General features: G+C 35.2%; 1 protein-coding gene across 3 annotated transcripts in view; it reads left to right on the top strand.

Annotated features, from left to right (window-relative positions):
* The window catches only part of KDM2A (lysine demethylase 2A), a 91,327-nt gene that overhangs the window by 41,940 nt on the left and 25,543 nt on the right, over positions 1-23,844 (top strand). For all 3 annotated transcript variants that reach the window (XM_039840733.1, XM_039840734.1, XM_039840735.1), the window contains exons 3-10: positions 8,289-8,427; positions 9,087-9,165; positions 9,608-9,654; positions 14,568-14,746; positions 18,975-19,081; positions 19,430-19,523; positions 20,693-20,846; positions 21,682-21,797. In XM_039840733.1, coding sequence (XP_039696667.1) covers positions 8,289-8,427; positions 9,087-9,165; positions 9,608-9,654; positions 14,568-14,746; positions 18,975-19,081; positions 19,430-19,523; positions 20,693-20,846; positions 21,682-21,797 — 915 coding nt within the window. The remainder of the gene's footprint in view (positions 1-8,288; positions 8,428-9,086; positions 9,166-9,607; positions 9,655-14,567; positions 14,747-18,974; positions 19,082-19,429; positions 19,524-20,692; positions 20,847-21,681; positions 21,798-23,844) is intronic.

Raw genomic sequence — 23,844 nt, 5'->3', positions numbered from 1 at the left:
CATGTGCTTATGGCCCATTTATATTTTTCGTTTGGAGAAATGTCTATGTAAGTCCTTTGCCCATTTTTGATTTGGATTGTTCATTTTGTTGTTGAGTTGTAAGAATTTTTTATGTATTCTAGATTTTAATCTTTTATCAGATATATGATTTGCAAATATTTTCTGTCATTCTGTGGTTTGTCTTTTCACTCCCTTGATAGTATCCTTTGTATAAAAGTTTTTAATTTTGATGAAGTCCAGTTTGTCTGTTTTTTTCCTTTTGCTTTTGGTGTCATGTCCAAGAAGTCTTTGCCAAATCCAATGCTGTGAAGATTTCTCTCTTGTTTTCTTCTAAGAATTTTATTGTTTTAGTTCTTATGTTTAAGTCTTTGATCCATCTTGAGTTAATTTTTTTTTGTGGTGTAAGGTAAGGGTACAGCTTCACTCTTTTGCATATAGATATCTAATTTTCCCTGCATCATTTGTTGAAAATGTATTTAATCTTAATTAAGTCTTATAGCTACATGTGGCTAGTAGCTACTATATCAGCACAGATCTCGATGATCATGTAATTTTTCTCCTTTAATCTGTTAATATGGAATTACATCAATAGATGGAGTGGAAATTCTCAGAACTAACAAAGTGCTTTTGCATTTGTGGCACATTATAGTAGTTTATTAAATACTTAACTTTTTTAGTCATTTGTTTATGCTACCTTTCATATAATATCAAAACGGCTATAGAAATTGTTTAGAAAAAGTTGTGTTCTCTCAACAATGTTTTTAAGCAGTGTCTTCTCTTGGTCTACATCAGACTTTATTCTCATGTTATAAAAATACATTGCTTTATTTAAATATATATGTTGTATTACTTTTTTCTTTTACAGATTGCCAGTCATTTTTTATTGAGACAAAATTGATACACCATACAATTTACCCTTTTAAAGTATACAATTCTTTGAGTTTTAGCATATTCACAAAGTTGTGCAAACATCACGACTCCAAACATTCCGGAATGTTTTCATTACCCCAAAGAAACCGAATACACATTAGCGATTATTTCCTTTTTCTCCTCCTTCCAGCCCCTGACAACCACTAATCTACTTTCTGTCTCTGTAGATTTGCTTTTTCTGGACATTTCATATAAATGTAATCATGCAATGTGTGGTCTTTTGTGATTGGCTTTTTTTCCACTTAGTATTATGTTTTCTTTATTTCTTATTCTTTTTTCTTTCCTTTTTCTTTTCTTTTTCTTCTTCTTCTTTTTTTTAACAAAAGCCAAAATTATTTATTCACAGGCCTAGGTCTTTTTAATAACAGAGCCAGGCAGCGTGGTACATGGTTGGGTGGAAGCTCCTTGCAGGCAGGGGTTTTGCGTGCACTGCAGCGGGGCTCTGGAGAGGTTAAGCCTCACTCTTCCAGGTGTGGTCCAGTGTCCAGTGGTGCAGAAGCTTGGGCTCAGGCCCAGCCCTGGACCAGCTAAATCAAAATGTACATGTTAACCATGTCCTCACATGATTCGTGGGGTGGACTCCGGGAAGAAACATTCATCTGATGTGAACCCCAAGAAGGAATTTACCTGCCGAATTGGAATCCGCATGGTCAACTGAGGGCCCAGATTTTATAAATAATTAGAGTCTAGCTGCCATTTGCTGTGACAGGGGCTCCTCTGTATATCCTGAGAAGAACCTAAGACTATTCTTGGCTTTCTGTACTATATGCCCACTTGTTTAAACGCTTGTTTAAACTGAGTCAACCGCCATAGGGAAACCCTGGTTTTGTTTCTACGGACTGAGACCTGCCCTGTCTAGTCAGAACTGCATAATGCAATTTGGTTATCTCATTTACATAAAATGACCTAATTGGGAACCTGGGCAGGAATTTTCACTATAAAAGGATGCCTCCCCTTTGTCTTGGTGGAACACAGTTTCTTTTATTTGCGTTTGTTTATTTTCTTTCGGTGGAACAAAACTTAGGTTGCTACCTGAATCTATATCTCCTGGGCTACAGCTTATTTTGCTCAAATAAATGCTTATTGTTCTTTATTACAGTCTAAAATTAATTTTGGTTTACAGTGGAAACTGTAGCCACATAGGCACAGACTTAAGTGAAGCCACCTAACACTCCAAATGTTTTTGTAACTGTCTTTTTTTCACTTAATATTATGTTTTCAAAGTTCATCCATATTATAGCATGTGTCAGTACTTCACTCTCTTTTATTGCTAAACAATATTCCATTGTGTGGATATACTATATTTATCCATTTCTCAGTTGATGGACCTTTGGGTTGTTTTTACCTTTTGGCTATAATGAGTAATGTTGCTATGAACATTTGTGTACAAGTTTTTGTGTGGACATATGTTTTTCATTCTCTTGGGTATCAGATACCTAGGAACAGAATTGCTGGGTTATATGGTAACTCTGTAACCGATCTGAGGAACTGCCAGGCTGTTTCTCAGGGGCTGTATTATTCTGCATTCCCACCAGTTTTATGAGGGTTTCACTATCTCAACATCCTCACCCAACACTTATTATCTGACTAATAGGTGTGAAGTGGTATCTCCTTGTGGTTTTGATTTGCATTTCTTTAATGACTAATGTTTTGATGGTCAGTTGTATCTTTCAGAAATATGAATTCAAATCCTTTACCTGTGTTTATTTTTTGTCTCATTATTGTCAGAGTTCTTTATATATTCTAGATACTAGACCCTTATGAGATAATATTATTTGCAGATATTTTCTCCCATTCTGTAGGTTGCCTTTTACCTTTCTTGATAATGTTTTTTGAAGCACAAAAAGTTTTAATTTTGAAGTAGTCCAGTTAATCTGCTGTTGTTACTTACACTTTTGGTGTCATATCTAAGAAACCATTGTGTAATCCAAAGTCATGATGACTATTTACACCACATTTTCTCCTAAGAATTGTATAGTTTTAACCTTTACTTTTAAGTCTTTGATCCTTTTTAAGTTATTTTGTATATGTATGGTATGCAGTAGCAATTCAACTTAATTCTTTTACATGTGGACATCCAGTTGTTCCAGCCCCATTGCATTATTTTCGCATCCTTGTTGAAAATCAATTGGCTGTAAATGTAAGGGTTTATTTCTGGATTTTCAGTTCTGCTTTACAGATGTATATGTCTGCCCACATGCCAGCAACACACAGTCTTGATTACTATAAACTTATAGTAAGTTTTGAAATGAGAAAATGTTATCTCCTGCTTTGTACTTCTCTTTCAAGATTGTGTTGACTATTCTGGTTCCCTTGCATTTCCTATGAATTTTAAGATAATTTTATTAATTTCTTTAAAAAAGCATTTGAGGTTTTGTTAGGGATTGTATTGAATCAGTAGATCAATTTGGGAAGTATTACCATCTTATATAATAAGTCTTTCAGTCCATGAACATGAGATGTCTTTCCTTGCATTAATTTAGCTTTTCTTTCTTTCAACAACGTTATGCATTTTTCCAGTATTCAAGCCTTGGATTTCTTTTGTTAAATTTATTCCTTAGTATTTTTTTCATGCTATTGTAAATGGAATTGTTTTCTTAATTTTATTTTTGGATATTTTATTGCTAATATATAGAAATGTAATTGATTTTATTAGCTCTGAAAGTTTGTTATTGTTTTTGTGGATGCCTTACAATTTTTTATGTAGAAGATCATATCATTGTGAGTTGAGAAAGTTCATTTTCCTTTTTCTAAACTTGTATTTCTTTTTCTTGACTAATTTCCTTAGCTAGGACCTCTAACACAGTGTTGAACAGAGTGACAAAAGCAGATATTCTTGTCTTGTTCCTGATATTAGAAAACTTTCAGTCTTTTACCATTAAGTGTGATGTTAGCTGTGAAGTTTTTGGTAGATGCCCTTATCAGCTGAAGGAAGTTCCTTTCTATTCCTAATTTGTTGACATCATGAAAGGTGGATGAATTTTTGCAGATGCTGTTTCTGCATCTGATCATATGTTTTTTGTCTTTTATTCTATTATATTACTTTTTTAATAAAAAAATAAAAAGTATTAAAAAAAGATAGTTTGGGGATCCTGAGGACCCCAATGCCTATCATTAAAAGTTAACAAATATAAACTATTGTCTTCCACTGTTTCTTTTTTATGTGTGCTTTTTGAAAAACAATGTTGCAATATTATAGGTGTAATTTCATGGGCTGGTTTTTAAACTTAATGTTTCAAAAGTACTTTTCAGTGTTATTTGTTAAAATCATGTTAATGGTCACATTATATTCACCAGAGTATATGTTAGCCTTGGATAGCTTTGCCATTTTTCTACATGGTAAGTCTGATTTTATCTGAACTGACCCTCAGAAAAATGATTTTTCTCTCTTTCTCACCCCATTCTACTCTCCCAAATGTCTGAGAGGCAGATGATTGCATCAGTAACTATTTTCTGCTCAGAATTACTGCTTTCCTGACTCTTTATATGTTACTTTTAAATGTATTATGTAAACACATTTTGGAAAAAATATCCTTTACCACCTGTTTTAAGAAAGAGAATGCCAGAAGTTTCTATGTAATAATTGATAACTGTTTACATCTAGTTTTGCATCATTGTCTTTTCTTCAGCTAACCATCTAGGAGAATACTAGTCTAATACCTGTAACCCTTCAGCTTGATTTATCTGTCAGTACTTGAGTTAATCTAAGTATTCCATTTATGTGGCCATTTTTACCATTTAATATAGTTAATTACCACTTGATCAGGAGGCGAATTTTTAAAGGCAGTTTTACATTCTTTTATTATTTGGATTCTGGGAAACATGAGTTTGCTATATAGTTTGATCATCTAAATAGAATAAACAGTAATTGGTTATTCTGGAGTACAGCTCATTGTTAAACCTGGAAAGTACAAACTGCTTTTGACTGAAAATGTAGTTGGAATAGATTTCAGTGTTCAGTTGCTGCCTATTTACTGTGCTACTGGGTTCAGTGAGGGCTGGCATCTATGGAAGGCCAAAAACATCCTTTTAGGCTCCCTAAAATCACTTGTATGAAAAGCACCTAAAATAAAATAGTACAGCACTCTAGTAAACCATTTTGACTTATTTGGTAATATTGGCAGGCTGGAGGAGATTGGTGGCTGCTTTTCTTAGTATTTAAGTGGACTTGGCTTTCAGGTTTTACCTGTAGCAGATTGTGTTACTGCCTACTGATTTCCTGGTTCTTGCAAGGATTGAATGTTTCTAAAGCACTTAGAGATTTGTTATAGACATTTACTTTTATGAGGGTTTACATTAAGACGAGGGGAGGAAAAAAACTTATCCTTGACAATCTTAAACTGACATGAATAATTTTCACATTAGTGCTGACTTCCCAGTTGCAGCAATCAAAAAGAAAGCAAGAATTCAAATTCATTTTCCTGTTGTTTTTAAGAAATGGGCATAGTTTGGCTGGAATGAGAGCCTTTGCTATATCCTTATACTCCCCCAAATTGAAAGGCAAATAGAAGAAGGATTCTTCTTGATATAGGAAGAAGAAAAGCATGTAAGAAGAAAGGAAGGATGGGGGAACTTCTGGCTACCATGTTAGAAATGTTGGGATAATCAGGGTGATAATGTCCTACTGACTGAAGAAGAATCGGTAATGGCAGACCTAGGAAAGTTTGAAGTTTGAAAACATAACGGATTTGACAAGCATATTAGAACTTATAGATAAAAGAATACTTTAAAAAGTGATTAATACTTTAAAAATACATTTATTCTGATGGTATCGCCTTTGCTGTATGACATACTTGGAAATTGTCCTTTGATGTTCATTTAAAAGACAGATATATGAAGTAAGGTGAGAGTTGCCTTTCAGAAAAACCCCAAACCCATGTAAGAAATTGTCAGTGAAAATACACCCCTCCCCAAATGAATATTCCTAAAAATATTATGAGCAGTGATACCATTATTGGAGTAAGCGAAAGGTCTGTTAAAATCAAGTCTTCTTTTGGCTTTTGAGTTGTGACTTAATGGCAGTAAAGGTGCTAGGTTAGGAGCGTTACAAGGCTTTTTGCTAAATGAGGGAAAAATGCCAGCTGTCCTTCAGTATTTCTACCGAAACTGGTAAGTTGAATCTTGCTTTTCTCTGGTGTGTAGCAGTTAACTTTATTTCCTTTAATTTTTATTTCTTGTGACTCATTTCTGCCCTTTTCTGACGCCCATTCCCTAAGAGACCTTTCGCCAGTGTCTCATTTTCTTATGTATTTATGTAAATTCAAGTGCCATGAAATCAATTTTAGATCATCAGTATCTAACTTTAATTTCCAGTTTGGGCTTTTCTTAGCACATACTAGGACTGGACTATTTTCCTTTTGCACTTACCACTCCCATACCAATTGTCCCCTATATATGTATTCAAGAGATATCAGCAATATTTTAACACTGGCTAAAGTAAAATATACCAAAAGATAAATTTGCAGCATAAGCAACATGTTATCTTTTTTAAAAAATTAATAGCTTGTGAAATATAATTCACATACCATGAAATTCACCCATTTAAAGTGTATAATTCACTGGTTTGTAGTATATTTACAGAGTTGTATAAATATCACCACTACATAATTCCAGAACATTTTCATCACTTCTGAAATAAATCCATTCTATTAATGGTCACTTTTTTTATTTCTATTTTTTATTTATAGAATTATAAGTTATCCTATAAATAAGAAAGCCATATGATAAATTCTAATCCGAGATATGGTTTACCACAGAATTTCAGGTCGTTTCCAAAAAGGAAAAGCAATTAAAAGAGTTTTAAAAGAAAGAAAAAGAAAATAGAGGAAGAGATATGAATCTAAGTTTCCCTTAGAAAAGTCTTTGAAGTGAACTGTAATTGTTCTAATAAATGCTTAATGACCATTATAGAAACCACATGGGTTACCATTTGATAAATAGTTATAAAGAAGATAGGAAAACTGTTCTTCAAGACAAAAATTATATAATATTTTCATAGTGAAAGTTAGGCAAAATGTTTTGGAAATTCTTATAATGGTTCACTTTAAAAACAAATTCAGCAGTTCTGAATTACTTAATATAATTACAGGTTGGTTTTATCTGTGAAAACCACATACAATATTAAGTATTAGTACATAACCAACAATTATATAGAATACTGTACCAAGGGAAGATGCCTTTCTTGATGGCAAAATGACAAATGTAAACTAAAACTATACAGCATTGAAAGGGGGCTCGCCATCATTCTCTCTGATTTAAGTCAACTGTCAAGAAGAAAACCTTAACTGTCACTTCTTCTTCCTCCCATTCCCCAGCCCCTGGCAGCCACTCATTTACTTCAGTCTCTGTGGATTTGCCTATTTTGGACATTTCATGTAAATAAAGTTATACAATACATAGTCCTTTGTGTTTGGCTTCTTTCACTTAATGTTTTCAAGATTCTTCTGTGTTGTAGCTCATATCAGTAAGTACTTCATTCCTTTTTATGACTAAATAATGTTCCATTACACACACACACACACACACACACACACACACACACACTTGAGAGGAGTGGAATTGCTAGAACTTCTAAAATGTATTCTAAAGTGGCTGCACCATTTTATATTGAGGGTTTCTGTTTCTTCACATTCTTGAACCAACACTTATTATTCTCCACCTTTTTGATAATAGCCATCCTAGTGGGTATGAAGTGGTATTTCATTGTGGTTGTAACTTGTGTTTCTCTTAATGGCTAATGATATTGATCTTTTTCATGGGCCCATTGGCCGTTCGTGTATCTTCTTTGGGAAGACATTATTCTTAAAGCTAAAAGTTGTTTGATGGTGTCGCTGTTTGGAATGATATTGTTTAGCTGAACTTTCTTCCTTTATCTGATGTTAAAGAGTTTTTGCTTTGTTAATTCAAATGTGTTAATCTATTTTTGAAGGTCGTTTTAGAAAGCTAATCTAGGTATAGCTTTCCCCTATGAAAAAATTATATTTTGTATCCTGGCCTGAGATGTCTATGAAGACAGTTTGTTCCCACTTCAATAAGCAATAATAGACAAATAAAATGTTTGGTAGCCCCTATTTGGTCAAATTTTTATTGTAAATTTAAATCTCTAGGCTGAAAGTTAGCAGAGGGAACAAGTCCCAAGGAGGGAACCCAGTGGCTCATTAAAATTTTGTTATACTCTGTACATTCTGAGAACACTAATTGACAGTTGAGAGAAAGATCTATAAGGCAAGGAAAATTGATGCTTGACATAGCAACCGAAGTTGAAAGCAGCACTTTGCACATGTCAGGGAAACTATAGCCACTTTTAGATAGGCATGAAAAAGTACACGATTTCATCCTTAATGATCATCTCTCCCCAGCGTGGTACCATGCGACGACGCTACGAAGATGATGGCATTTCAGATGATGAAATTGAAGGGAAAAGAACTTTTGACTTGGAAGAGAAACTCCACACCAACAAATATAATGCAAATTTTGTTACTTTTATGGAAGGAAAAGGTCAGTATCATTTTGGTTCAGACCTGCAGCTCCTTGATGTAGAAAGTTGTAGACCCTGGGAACTGTGGGCTCAGTGTCTATGCAGTCAAAATATTGCCTGTCGATGCTGTGATGCTATTTATCTTTATTTTCTCTTATTATACATTGCCAGTCACAGCCCCAGACCCCCCACCCTCAATTCTCCAACCCTGTGAGTCAATCTCTATTGTATTAAAAGCAGCAAGCGTTCATTAGGGCAGTAACATTGTTGGAATTTTTCTCTAAAGGCCTCTCTTCCTTTTTCTCTCATCCCTTTGTTTGAGTTTGATTATTAATAGTACAATAAAACCTCTTTTATACATATACCTGCCTCACCAAAACCGAGGTGTGTGATTCCGTGTGTACCATGCAGCTTTGCTCCTTGGCAGACTGACGGGGATGTCATGGTGTGTATTGCAGTGGACAGAATTAAATTTTTGGCTATTAAGAGACAGGGTGATGATAATTTCTGCCTAGGAATTATGAGATGATTTGTTAATAGCACTACTCCCTGTTGGTTAAATTATGGATTTACTGTGGAAATAAAGACTTAGCAAACTCCTGAGCCCTGCTTGTCAGTTATCTTTTTCCAGCTTTTTCTGTCTCCTGCCTTTCTAATAATTGTTTTCCTATGGTGACAGATTTTAATGTAGAGTATATCCAGCGGGGTGGCTTAAGAGACCCTCTGATTTTCAAGAATTCTGATGGACTTGGAATAAAGTAAGTGTTCTTGGCTTGATTGGATATGGTTGTAAAATGGCCATGTTACACCTAGGGCTACAGACAATGCAGTATTGATAATTGATGATAATTGAGATTAAAAATTGAAAATAATTTCCCATTTAGTTTTAAAAGGGTGTATATTTCTTTTGTTATGAAAACAATTCATGGTTGTTATAGGTAAATGAGAAAATATAGATGAACTAAAAAAATTAATTTAAATCTGAAATATACCCTGCAATAATCGCTGTTAACATTTTGATGTACATTCTTTTTTCTTGTGTATGTATGTACATACGTAATCGTTTATATTTAAAATATATTTTAAGCCTAAATAAGAAGATTGATGTGTCTCAACTGGAGAGTTCTTAGTATTTTAAGAAAAGGCACTGATGACAGAAGTTATGCTTCCCATTTATACTTACTGGTATTTGTTTTACAGGATGCCAGATCCCGACTTCACTGTGAATGATGTCAAAATGTGTGTGGGTAAGTATTAAGCTTGTGGCCTTTGTGTTTTTGAGGCAAAGATTTTAAACTTAAGACTGAATCTTAAATTTGAGATTTGAAGGCTTAGGAACATTGATGTATCTTGCAGTAATTTTTTGATTAGAAGCTACTATTTAGCAACTGAGAATTTTCTCAAAGGGGGTTACAAAGTTACTTCATTTAGCACTCAATAGACATAGAACATTTGAACCTCTACTGCATTTTCACCTATCATTTCTATCTCTGTGCCTGCCCCCTTCTCTTCATGAAGAGCCTGCCTTCCAGGGCAGCCTGCCCAAGAAAATGAAATTTTGTATCTGAGCCAAGAATGAAGCTTCATTCATATGTGATTCTCTTTCTTCCCCTGAAAGTAGTAGAGAAAGTTCCAGGAAATTTTTACCAATACTACATTTGGTAACTTGAGCCAGGCTTGAAACTTTGTAAGCTGAGAAGTAGATACATTAAAATTTCTCTTTATTGGCTGGTTAACTTGAATCTTTAATCTGATTTATATTTTATTATATTCAAAATTTAGGAAAATAAAGCAAATTAGAACAATCTAGTTAAAGAAGAAAACTTCTGGGGCCCTGAGACACGCTAGGATCTTCAGGAATTTGGAGATGGTCGCTCTCCTATACACGATAAAGCAGTAATGTGGATTAAAATCTTTTAGAAATGTTTCCAACAGGACATGAAACAAAAGTTTTCTGATACTTTCCTCCTAACACTACAACTTCCTCTGTGTTGAAGCTCCAGTGCAATCTCTTGCTTTAGAAAATTAAATATTGCAATACTATCTCTTGGCCACTTGAGGGCCCTTTTTTAGATAGCCAAATAACTCTTCTGCTTATCCAAGAGGTGAAAGTCACTGATATAGCTCAGGTAGAGGAAATTTCTCTAATTCCCTGTATTTTTCACTCCCTCACTGTTTCTGTGTTAGATTCCAGCCATCTGCCTGTCACTGTGTAGTTTTGGATTAGCCAAAGCACATGTACCTAGCACAGCCCTCTGGAGTAGAGGAGGTGCTCAGTAAATTTGATGAGTAAAACACTTTTTGCTCTTCACAAGGCAGGGCTTTCTCACAGGGCCTCAGAAAACCTCCTTGCGTACTTATTGGTCCATCACTTGACTTCTTTTCCTAATGGACCTCCAGGACAGTTAATTCCCTGGATCTGTAAGGTAACGGATCACTACATCTTTTCTCTATTGGTCAAACATTCTTGTGGGTTTGTGGTCCACCAGTTATTTGCATCAGAATCATCTGTGATACTTGCAAAAAAATATAAACTTCTGGATCTTATCATAGACTTACCCAGATTTCTGAGCTATACAGTTATAAGGACTTAATCACTAGTCTTCTTTTGAATTTCTTCCTACTTTTTTCATTTCTCCAATCATATGCTTACTGCTAATAATGCTATTTGGAAACCCTTTGTAGCCTTGAATTTTCCAGATACATTTGCGAATGGTCACAGATATTTTTTGCTGTTGTTTTAAATAAAGCAATGATTGTATCTAACCTAACAGACTTAAAAATGTCAACCAATGCCTAACTTTATGTCAAAGTTATTTAAAGTGTAGATGGTCCTTCCCCCTTCCCCCTTTGGATAACCAACGATTGTGAGAATGCAGTGAACAAATATTGGTGATTACAATAATCCGTTATCACTACATGCTCTTTGGCTAATCCAAAGCCAAAGTAGAATGTTGCATTTCCAGTGTCAGTTCACATCCCAAAAAGAAGAAAACTATTCTATCATGTAAACTTTATGTTTATGGGATATATTGGTTGAGAATATGGGCTCAAACAAAACTGTCCAGGTTCAAATCCCAGCTCCACAAATTACTAGCTACGTAACCTCAGACAGGTTACTTAAATGTGAAGTGCTTACAACGGAGTCTGGCACTTAGTATGTGGTCAGTAAATATTAGCTATTATTATGTCACTTTATCTAATTGTACTGGTAGCATTGGCAGAGTGGAACTGCTTTTGCTTTGTCTACCTTCTTGAAGGAAAGCGTTCACTTTAACTGTTAATTTTTTTATTGTAAAATGCAGATAACATAAAACTTAGCATTGTAGAATTTTAAAGCATACAGTTCAGTGGCATTACTATATTCACAACGTGCAGCCATCACTAATATCTAGCTCCAGAACTTGTTTATCACCCCCAGATGGAAACTCTTTACCCATTAAGTAGTCACTCCACATCCCACCTTCCCTCAGGCCCTGGCAGCCACTAATCTGCTTGCTGTCTCTGTATTTGCCTATTCTGGACATTTCATATAAATGGAATAATAAACTATGTAGCCTTTTATGTCTGGCTTCTTTCACTTAGCATAATGTTTTCCAGGTTTCCTTAATTCATTTTTATGGTTGAATAATATTCCATTGTGGGTGTACCACATTTTGTTAATTCACTCATCTGTTGGTGGACATATGGGTTACTTCCACCTTTTGGCTGTTGTGACAAGAACAGCTTTGAACATTCATGTAGAAGTTTTTGTTTGAACACCTGAGTTTGATTCTTTTGGATATATACCTAGCAATGGAATTGCTGAGTTACGTGGTCATTCTATGTTTAATTTGTTGAGGAACCACCGAACTGTTTTCCACAGCAGCTATGCCATTTTATATTCCTACCAGCAACGTCCGAGGCTTCTAGTTTCTCCGTATCCTTACCAGACTTGTTATTTTACCTTTTTTAAAAAAGCGGTGTGTGTGTGTGTGTGTATTGTCCATTGATGCCAACTATTGACTATGTAGCCATGCTGCTTATGTACTTGCTGTATGCAGCGATAATCATATGTGTGTGTGTGTGTGTTGTGGCCATCCTTAATGGGTGTAAAGTATTTCAAGTCAGTTTAGATTTAGCATTTATCTTTTTCTTCCAGTATATAGAGTAGTTTGGTCCATTGCCTTATATTATCAGTTATATTTTTATATGTATTCTGCCATGTCTACTTTGTTGTGGCCATATTCTTATCCTCTTGCCTAGTACCTTTTTTCTTTAAACTGTAAACTCTTTAAAGTCAGGGGACTAGATCCTAATACAACTTGGTATATCTGCCAAGGCTAGGTATGTAGTAAGTATTTATTAGTCTCTTAAAAGTTGAACAATATTTTAATTTTATTAAATGTATCGGGTAACATTGTTTAATAAAATTATATAGGTTTCAAGTGTATAGTTCTGTAATACATCACCTGTATATTGCATTGTGTGTTCACCACCCGAAGAATAATACTCTTTTTTCTAATAATTTTTTTATTTTTTAATTATAGTTGGCATACAATATCACATTAGTTTCAGGTATACAACATAGTGATTAGACATTTATATAACTTATGAAGTGATCACCCTGATAAATCTAGTACCATATGTAGTTCTTACAATATAATTGACTTCTTTACGCTCTACTTTACATCCCATGACTATTTTGTAACTACTGATTTGTACTTCTTAATCTCTTCTCCTTTATCACCCACCCATCCTTCCTTCTCCCATCTGGCAACCATTAAAATGTTCTTTGTTATCTATGGGTTTGTTTCTGTTTTGTTTATTTATTCTTTAGATTCCACATGTAAGTGAAATCATATGGCATTTGTCTTTCTCTGTCTGATTTACTCCACTCAGCACAATACCGTCTAGGTCCATCTATGTTGTTGCAGGTGTCAAGATTTCATTTTTTTATGACTAATAGTCCACTGTATTTATGCACCACCTCTTTTTTTTATCCAGAACAGTGTTCTTAATATTCCAACAGCAGTTTTTTATTCTCTCCCTTTCTTGACCGCCATTTTCTTAACTTTTTAGCTGTACTGCTTTTCCATATCTTATCTTCATACTATTGCCTCTGTTTTGTATTTTCTCTGTTGAATCTTTCTTGCTGAAATTCTATTTATTTTTCAAGGCCCAACTCAAATGTCTTTTTCGTCTCTTTTCCTAAAAGCTTTCTCTGCTCAATCTAATTTTTTTAAAAAAGATATTTTCCTTTATTTTTAACTACTGTTTGAGCACCTACGTTGTGTTAAACATTTTACTTCATTGACTAAATCCTTACAGTGGCCCACAAGGTGATATTATTCCCAAGTTATAGAAGACGATATTAAGGTTCAGAGCAGTTAAATAACTTGCCCAAGTAGTATTAGAGCTGAGATTTAAACTTAGATCTCTTTGGCTCCAAAGCTGTTGTTTTCTTCCCCTACTATTTTATGCTACCTCTTGTGGCATTCTGCCTTTTGTTGTAGTTGTTATGGTTGGTTGAGAATCTGATGTAGATAGTTCTTTGTATCCATCATGTTACTTTCTCATTTAGTAAATATTTGTGGAATGCATGAAAAGGGGAGTTTATATTAGAAATACTTGACAGGTTTGGGAAATAACCCTTTAAACAAAACAATGGACAGATTCAAATTTAATCTAATACTCACTAAATAGTGGATCTTTTCTTCAAATTGTGGAATGGATTAGGTTCAGTTTCAAACCTGCATCAGAGTGGTGGAGCTCGGTGGATAAGCACATTGACTCTAGAGTTGGGCTACCTGGGTTTTTGTCTTTCTTTGTCCTGCTAGTTACCTAACACCTGTTTTCTCTACAAAATGGAGACTAGTACTTAGCATTTAGAATTGTTAGGATTGAGTGAGATATTGAATATGAGATTCAGCGCTTGATCATATAGTAAACATGCCGTAGGGAGTGATTGTTGTTTTTAATATTACTTGTTGTCTTTCTCATTTTCTGTGATTGTATTTTCTGTTGATTATCCATCTTCAGGTCACAGCCATCTCCTTGTTTATGAATACTCTGAATAAGAAAGGATAGTTTGTTTCCTTCCACTTGTATTTTATGTTCTTGTTTTATTTTAAGATATTGGTGGCTCAGTAGAGATTGATTGATGCGTCTTTTTTGGCAGGGAGTCGTCGCATGGTGGATGTCATGGATGTGAACACACAAAAAGGCATCGAAATGACCATGGCTCAGTGGACACGCTACTATGAGACCCCAGAGGAGGAGCGAGAAAAACTCTATAATGTCATCAGCCTGGAGTTCAGCCACACCAGGCTGGAGAATATGGTGCAGCGGCCCTCCACGGTGAGTCTAGCCGTTTTCTCCACACTGCCATTGTTACCAAAAGGGTTGTTTATATACTAGGAGAATTTATTACTGTTTGTACATACGAAGATGAAGATAAACAAGACAATTTGATGAGAATAACTTGTATTTTCAGAAGGTTCATCATTTTACAAGATTGCTGAATTTTATATAGAGAGGAGCCATTTTGATTTGAATCACCAGCAACTTAATTTAGGATCATTGGCCTTTGCACATAATGGAGAAGAGACTTAAAATTCACTCTTGTAAGAACTGTCAAAGGAAGTTTGTCTAATAAATTTCTGTCCTATAGGTTTACACTTGCTGAGAACCTTGGGAGAAAACTGGTTTAGAGGCATGTGATTATTTTATGAGCTCATCTCTTGAGTAGATTCTACTGGATGCCTGGTAGCAATAAACTGATCATTCGGCCTGAGAGAAAGTTAGTTTTTGATCTTTACTGATCCAGGATCTGCCTCCTGAAGGTAGACACTTATCTTACCCATTTCTTGGCACAGTAGCGGCTGCCTACAGGACGCTTAGAGCACTTATTTTGCTGCAAGAGATTGGTTTTAGTTTTGAAATATACATGGTCATTTTTGGACCATTTTTAGTCCTTTGATTTGTGATCAGAACTTAACTTTTGTCAAGTATTTCACCTGGAACAGCAGAACTTGGAATGTACTAATTATTTTTTTAAGAAATGTGGTAATTGCTTTTAATATTGTTTTTTATATATGTATGTACACACACATACATATACACACATACCTACACACCTTCAGCTTACTAGCAAGTTGCATTATTATCACCAATACATTGATATATGTAGACCAACGGGAAAATGTTCACAGTATTTCATTATTATCTGAACAGACAGTATAATTTTTGTCATTGCTTCTTGTTACTAGAAATGCTGTAACTAGAATTTCTCATTAAGAATGACAAAAGTCCTTTTTATAATAATTATTATTTGTTTGGTCATATGGAAATACAGGTGGTTAGAATTTAGCCTTTATTAGCCAAACATGATTTACTTAATAAAGAATTCAATTAGAGAAGCATGTAATAATCACAATAACATTGTTTATAAATGCGTTCTATAATAGTTTCAGAATTTCAATTTAATACGATTGTAGGTATAAAATTAAAACTTGAACTGGATCATACGTTTCCATTCTTAAAGTTTAGAAATGTGTTATTCACACTTGAAGCCGCCTTTGTAACATCTTTAAAAGTTTATTCATTTAGTTCCTAGTTTTAATGATAAAAATACTATGTCATTTTCTAAAAATTAGAAAAATACTGTACCATTAAATGGAGGAATAGAACCTATGGAAGGGCTCAGAAATAGAAAATTTCCTAGAGGAAAAAGGACAATGCATAAGTATGTTTTAGGGACCTAAAAGATGATTGAGCGAGCTATTACCAGAGAGATTGAGTGAACTATTACCAAGGTCACCTCCTAAAAGCAAGTAAGCTTTCTGTGACTTTGCTCTGTAAGCAGTAACATGCTTCTTCCACTGGGGTCCGATTTACTTACTTACTTTTTCCCCACCTCCTACAATGTATCCCTCCATTTATCTAGATCTTTTCTAATATATCTTCATAATGCTTTTTAAAAAACCAACTTTTTTTATTGAGACACAATCGATATACAATAAAATGTATGCATTTTAAATGTACATTTCAATGAGTTTTGAGAAATGTATTTATTCGTGTAATAATCTTTTACATAAACTAGATAATGTCTTGTTCACTTTGACCTTCACACCTTAAGAATTAGCTTATTAGTTTAAGTGCCCGCCACATGCTATGCTAGGTGCTGTGGAAAATAAGATCATTCTTATCCTCAAAATGCTTAAGAGTCTCATGGGGAAGAAAGATTAGGAAAAAAGCATTTATATAAACCGCAATATGGCAGTGCTTCAAAAGTGAATAAATACAGAGTGTCATGGGAGCCAGTAGGAAGGACCCACTTAATCTAAACTGGAGGAGAACTGGGGAAGCTCTGTGGAGGAAGTGATACCTAAGCTTGACATGAAGGAAGTGATGAGGCAAAGAGAAGGAAGACTAGAATTCCAGGTAGAAGGAGTAGAATGTGTATAAGTAGGTGCAAGGCAAGTAAGGTGGGCAGCTTTTAAGTGCTCATTGTGGGTGCTAGCATAAAATGGGATTCTCTGGTGAGACAAGCAAGATCATCTATCGCTGTCATTCTAGCAGCAGCTGAGAGGTAGATAAAAAATAGCAACAGATAGAATATGCAGATTTCTTTGGTGATGTGGAATTTAGTTCATGGAAGACCATGAACTCTTTTTGCATAGTGTATGAGTAGATTAGATCCTAAATGTTGCATTTATTGCCAATTTGGCCCTGTATTGGTGCAGAACAGGTAGAAACTGGTGATTATCCCTACTAGAGACTTACTCTCATATGGATGAGGCCATTTAGCAAAAAGCCTGTCCATCTAGAGCCTAAAGACTAACCTAAGGAAAAAAATATGAGCACCTTACCACAGTATTCTCTTGGTAGTCAGACGATGCCTAATACCAGCAAATAAAGGGAGGCCAGGATGAGTGACTTACTGCTGCAGGTGAGAAATCTGGCCAAAGAAATTAAGCTTTTCTGAATTGAACACTTGCTAAAAAATATTCATGTGTTTCTAACTTTTCCTCTCCTCTTCCAAATGTAAGAACTTAATAGTGTATTGAAAAGTACAATTATTCATTGTTCTGTTAAAGGCTTTCCAAAGGATAATACCAGGAGATAGGAGATCCTGGCCGCTACATTAGAGAACAGAAAGTAGACTTCGAGGGAAAGAAAGGAATCTGGGTTACACCAGTATTCTAGGCCCAGTGGATGCTTGGTTAAAACTGTTAGCTCTCTAAGCAGAAATTCTTTGAAGTGGAGCATCCAAGTTAACCTTCATAGTTGCCCCTTGTCTTGCTTGTTTCAACTTGCTTGTCATTGGTGCTCACTTCGAAACACTCCCACAGTTTACATCTGAGTGTCTGTTGGACACACTTGCTTCATAGCATTTTGCACAGATTGTATGCATTTGTCTAGATGGAATATATATTGTAAAAGAAATAAATGATCAAATATATAGATGATGTTATAAAGCTTACCAGATAGGTATTTTTTACAGCCATAAGTTAATTATTTGCAACATCAGTGCAGTGCTGGATTCATGGTTGTTTGGCTCACTTTATCTTAGGGTTCAGTGTTTGGGGGCAGGATATGTTACAATGCAGTGTGAAGTGTTCACATAAGTTTATACTGCTTTTGTTTCTCTTTTCTTTCAGCACATGTTTCAAACATTCCTAAACTCTGATAACATTATTTCAAAAAAAAAATTTAACATGTGCTTACATAGAATCCTCACAATATCCTTTGAGGTAATTATCCTCATTTTACAGATGAGTTCCAGAGGTTGCGTATGATCTCCAGAAAACATGACCGACCTGGAACTTCTGATTCCTTTCCTAGTAGATTCTATAGCACATTGCTCATGCGAGGCTTCAAATCCCTATTGGATTTCTTTTCTTTCTTTCTCCCTCTCTCCCTCCTTCCCTTCCTTCCTTCCTTTCTTTTTCTTTTCTTTTCTTTTCTTTTCTCTTTTCTTTTTATTTTTCCTTTCTTCTTTTCTTTTCCTTTCTTCCTTCCTCCTTCCTTCCTTCCTTTCTTTCTTTCTCCTCCTCCTTTCCTCACTCCCTTTCTTTCTTTCTTTCTTTCTTTCTTTCTTTCTTTCTTTCTTTCTTTCTTTTCTTTCTGTCTCTCGCTCTCTCGCTCTTTCGCTCTCTCTTTCTTTTCAACATTTGGTATCTTAGTTGTTCTAATAGTGTTATATCTTTGGTAAGTTTATAGGTACCTTCCAGATAGTGCCTCTTATTGAATCAAAAAAAATTAGAGTTGATTATACCAGTGCTGACACAGAAGAGAGAGTTTGGTTATACACTACTGTGAAATTTAATGACTTCATTTTGATTAGTGCTATCTTTATGATCATATTGATGGAACCATTAGTCTTTATTCTCACTGAATAATTTTTTCTAGAATGTTTGCCTATTGATGCTAAGGTTCAGCAACAGCTTTTTTTAGTTTGCTTATAATTAAATTGTAGTCTTTCAATATGTATTTTGAGAACTTCCATTTTTATTGACTTTCAAATTCTCTTTAATCCCAGCCCTTCCTTTGAAGCCTAAATGTTTCCTCCTCCTTTTTAAAGGTGGATTTCATTGACTGGGTAGATAACATGTGGCCAAGGCATTTGAAGGAAAGTCAGACTGAATCAACAAACGCCATCTTGGAGATGCAGTACCCCAAAGTGCAGAAGTAAGTGGCTTACCCTGGATTTTCCAGATATGCTATGGGAGACCAAAGTGACAGCAAGGAGTGGTTCTTCCTTTAGGAGCTTTGCTTCATGTCCTAAATGATCAAAAAGCTACGTTGTTTAGAGTAGCCTCTACAGTTCCAAAGGGAAGAGTATGTAATAGTACCATAGCCCATAATCACATAGTTAATCTGGTAATGTGATAACTTGAGATTGCATTCCTCTCACTGACTGGGAGTGGATTTGGGCGGAAGATAGAGGAAGTACACAAGGGGAGAATGGGGCATTGTGGTGGGGCAAGTCGTCTTTTTCTCGTCAGTGCACTAATGCTGCTGCTTTTTTGGGATCAGGTACTGTCTAATGAGTGTTCGAGGCTGCTATACTGACTTCCATGTGGACTTTGGTGGTACCTCTGTTTGGTATCACATCCATCAAGGGGGAAAGGTACGGTCATAGTTGCGATGGGGGTTGGAATCTGATGCTGGTTCTATGACTTTGCTTCAGTTCATGCATGCTTAATACCCTAGAAATGAACCTATTAGGACATTGTCCCCACTTGTACCTAGAGAGAATCATAGATTAAATTGACCTTGGTGAGAGTTCAGTAGAAATTAGTATTCATCTTGTCCACTATTATGCCAGTATCAGCACAGTACTTAGTAAACCTCAAGAGTCCTGTTTGTAGATTCCCAAAGCAGAATTCTCCAAATGAAGGCAAGGAAGTAGTTTTAGGAGGACAAGGTAATTTTTCTACGTGAATGTGCAATAAAATAGCAGAAGGGAGCACAAATTTTGGATAGCTTTGCAATGAAATCAGCAAATTGGGATCCAAACCACCTTTTCCTATATGGAGGCATTGGTCTGAAATGTGACCAGAGGAATCCTTTAAGTCCTGTCTGAAGCTATAAATAGATTTTGAAAGATATTCTCATTCATAAAGAACTGTATTTCAGCTTGTCATTGTTTCCGAATGCTGTATGAGAATGGACATCTAGAATTATTATCAGTGGTTTATAGTATTATACTCTTACTGTTATCCTTTTCCCCCTTACTTAGAAGTGAATGCATTTGTGAGAGGAAATAAAACTGGAATGAAAACAGATAAAACTTTTAAAATGTGAGGTCCTAATCTAGAACAGCTGTACCTCCAAATCCAAAGTCATTTTATTTACTTTGGATCCATTTAAATGGTATGTTAAGTTTTATCCTTTTGGTCTTGGTTGTTGCTTTAGAACAAAGCAACCCAGGCCTGTCTCTTAAAGATTTTGTACTTAAGTAACTTTTGGCGCTAGAGAGGTGAAACAGCCGGGGGCGAATAAGGGACCGCTTAGGTAACAAGGCAAATGCCCCATTTCTCTGGGAGACCTGGATGGGTTCCTTGTTCTACAATCAAACCCCGGGGAAGCTCTAATGCTCTTTGATCAAATGGAAGACAAAAAAAGATGTACTTCCTTGAGGACCTCAGGATTTCCCAATTTTCAGGTTCTGTTGGCTGGGAGAATTGTTTGCCTCTCTCCCGCCTTATGGTCTTAATTTTGTACCTGTTTATCAACTGGGGAGGTGACTGGGTCATGTCAATGGCTGTTAACAGACTGAAGTTTTTTAACTCACAGGTCTTCTGGCTCATCCCCCCTACAGCCCACAACCTGGAGCTGTACGAGAATTGGCTGCTGTCAGGGAAACAGGGAGACATCTTTCTGGGTGACCGGGTGTCAGATTGCCAACGCATTGAGCTCAAGCAGGGCTATACCTTCGTCATTCCCTCAGGTAAGCAAGATAGGAAAAAATGGATTATCTACTCTTGCCACTTTCTTTTCTTAAAGAAAAAGGAATCGATGGATTACCACCACCAAGAATAATTGTGATGCTGAGGTAGGCAGAAAACATTATGGAGTAGATGCTGGAATTTTTTTTTTTTTTTTAAGGCAGTGCTTTTCCACCAAAGGTGTATATCAGAATTACCAGGAGGCTTTTCAGATCTATCTACATGTTTGAGCCCCACGTTAGCCCTAGATATTCAGAATCTCTAGGGATGAGACCTGTTTTGTAGGTGATATCCAACCTCTGCTTAAGAACTACCTACTCCTCTAAAAGATGACTGTGAAGGCTAGAGAGGGTACTGAATCAGTAATATTTTTGACCAGGTCATCAGTTCTAAAATAAGTACTTAGGGAAAGAACAGATTTGGAGTCATAGGCCTGTATTAGAATTCCGACTATGCATTTACCTGCTAATAACCACTTTGGTCAAGTATTTAAATCCCTGCTTAGTTTTGTTGTGAGGAGTAAATGAAGACACATGTAAACTCTCTTATATTGAGCCTGGTCCTTAATAGGTGCTCCACTAAACAGAAGCAGCGTTTATGGAAAGTTTGTTACATGCATTTTCTCATTTAATATTTACCAGCAACCATATAAAGTATAATTCGTCCTGGTTTTATAGAGGAAAGTGAGGCTACAAGAGATTAAATAACTTGACCAGCCATTAAGAGGCAGAATCAGAGTTAAAAGTGTGATCTAGGAGTCTTGTACAATACAAGTTCTCTGAGAGAGCCATATCATAATGTGTGCTCACAGCCACCACCCTTCATTCCTTTTTCTAGGCTGGATTCATGCTGTGTATACTCCTACAGACACGTTAGTATTTGGAGGCAATTTTTTACATAGCTTCAATATCCCCATGCAATTAAAAATATACAACATTGAAGATCGGACACGGGTAAGTAATTGGTGTGACAATTAGATGTGATGAGGTTTATTCCATTTAAGACAAATGTAATAAGAAATTCATTGATAGTTTGTCTCAAAACTTCAACTTTTCTTTGAGTTAAAATGCAATGTTCACATTTTGGGAGCACAGAAAAGTTGTAAAAAGATCTACATGCTTGGTTTTGGGGGACTTGTTCTTTGAGATTTTTGGTATTTTGGATTTTTATAGGGCTAGAGATAGACATTTGGTAATCTCTTGAGCCATGTGTTTCATTTTTATACTCTTAGAATAATTTGGCATAATGGGATTTTACCAGCTCAATTCACGACTTTAAAGTCACATATCTTTCTTTACTTTGATTACTAACACTCAAACCATTGTACTTTAATATGTAAATGGATACTGTCTTTTTCACCTTAAATTCTGTGAGAGAATTAAGCCCTGCAGAAAATGATTTCTATGTCTTATTTTCTCAATCTTTCCTAGGATGGTACATAGCTGACACCATTGTAGATGTATGGAGAAAAGTTAGTTCATTACATGCATTGGATACCTTAAGGCAAGATTTGGCAAACTTTCTGTAAAGGATCAGAAAGAAAATATTGTGGGCTTTGTGGGCCATACAATATCTTTTGCAAGTACTTAACTCTGCCTTGTAGAATGAAATATTTAAATGAACATGGCTCAAATAAAATAAAATTTTATTTACGGATACTTAAATTTGAATTTCATATAATTTACCTGTGTCACAAAAATGCTCTTTTAGGTTTTTTTTTCCCCCCAGCCATTTAAAAAATGTAAAAAACACTCTTAGCTCATAGACCTTACATAAACAGGCACCTGACCAAATCTACTAGCTGCTATTTCCTGGCTGACCCATGCCTTAGGGGAAATAGGGCTTAATTCTTTAGCAGACCTTTGTTGGTGAGGGCTGAATTATATATAATTGAAGTATAAATGGTATTGACATTAAACAGCAATTAGCGTATAGCGTATTTAAGGTGTGCCATGTTCACAACTTGCTCTCAAGAAGTTCAGCAAAATAATAATAGTTGATATGAATAGAGAGGTTAGCAAATGTGGGGAAATGTTAACAGTTGGCAAGTCTTGGAGAGGGTTCTAGACGTATTCGTGGCACTGCTTTCAAAACTTTTCAGTGGATTTGATTGAACATTTTCAAAATTAAAAATTAAAAAATAGCAACTAATGAAGAATTTACACCTTTAAGAAGGAATGGTCATTGACCTATTTACAAATGGTCAGATAACTGTTTTGGTGCCTATTTTGAAACATTTATTTTGATTAAATCAGGAGCTACTTACTATCTTTTACACAGATTGGTATTTTATAGTATAGGGATTGCCCTATTACTCGAATTAAGAGAGGATATATTGCTTTTAAAATAAATTTTATAAAAGTGAATTTCTACTTGTTCATTAAGAGTAATGAAACTACAAAAAAATGGTAAGGAGTGTAGTAAGTTTGAAGTTGTAAAAATAGTCAAAATGTTTCAAAAGAAAAGTTACATCATTTCATAGTAAAATACTCTTACTTCATAATCATTCTGAGAGATAATACCACCCAACTGCTCTAAGACTCAATCTGAAAATGAGTTTTTAGAAAGCATTCCCCTTTTTTGGCTAAAAATTGCTATTATACTCATGGCTTAATTGGTTGTTAAGTTTGAGGGAACAGAGCGAGAATATATTTTCAATAGCATGGGTAAAATGAGCACCTTATCTCTACATGAAAAGGTTCCTGCAGACTGTTAAACTGGTCTTGATTTTTCTGTCTAGTTTTACTAGATTTTATCAGAAAATATCAGTTTCTGTATCTAACTAACATATTATTCCATTTTTCCTAAGTATGGTTTAATTCTTTTATTCCAAATAAGAAACCCTTCTGTATTTCTATAAAATTTCATTGGGTCCCCCACATATGTACACAAACAGCAATTTTTTAAATTACTTTCTACACCGACCTTTTATGTGCCAAATACCAACCTGGCATTTGTTTAGTATATTACTAACCTCTATAAACTTACAAAGTTTAATTT

Source organism: Pteropus medius, unplaced genomic scaffold (assembly GCF_902729225.1).
Source record: "Pteropus medius unplaced genomic scaffold, Ma_sr-lr_union100, whole genome shotgun sequence".
Classification (NCBI taxonomy): Eukaryota; Metazoa; Chordata; class Mammalia; order Chiroptera; family Pteropodidae; genus Pteropus; species Pteropus medius.
The sequence above is the reverse complement of the archived record's forward strand: the minus strand, read 5'-3'. Positions and strand labels throughout refer to the sequence as shown.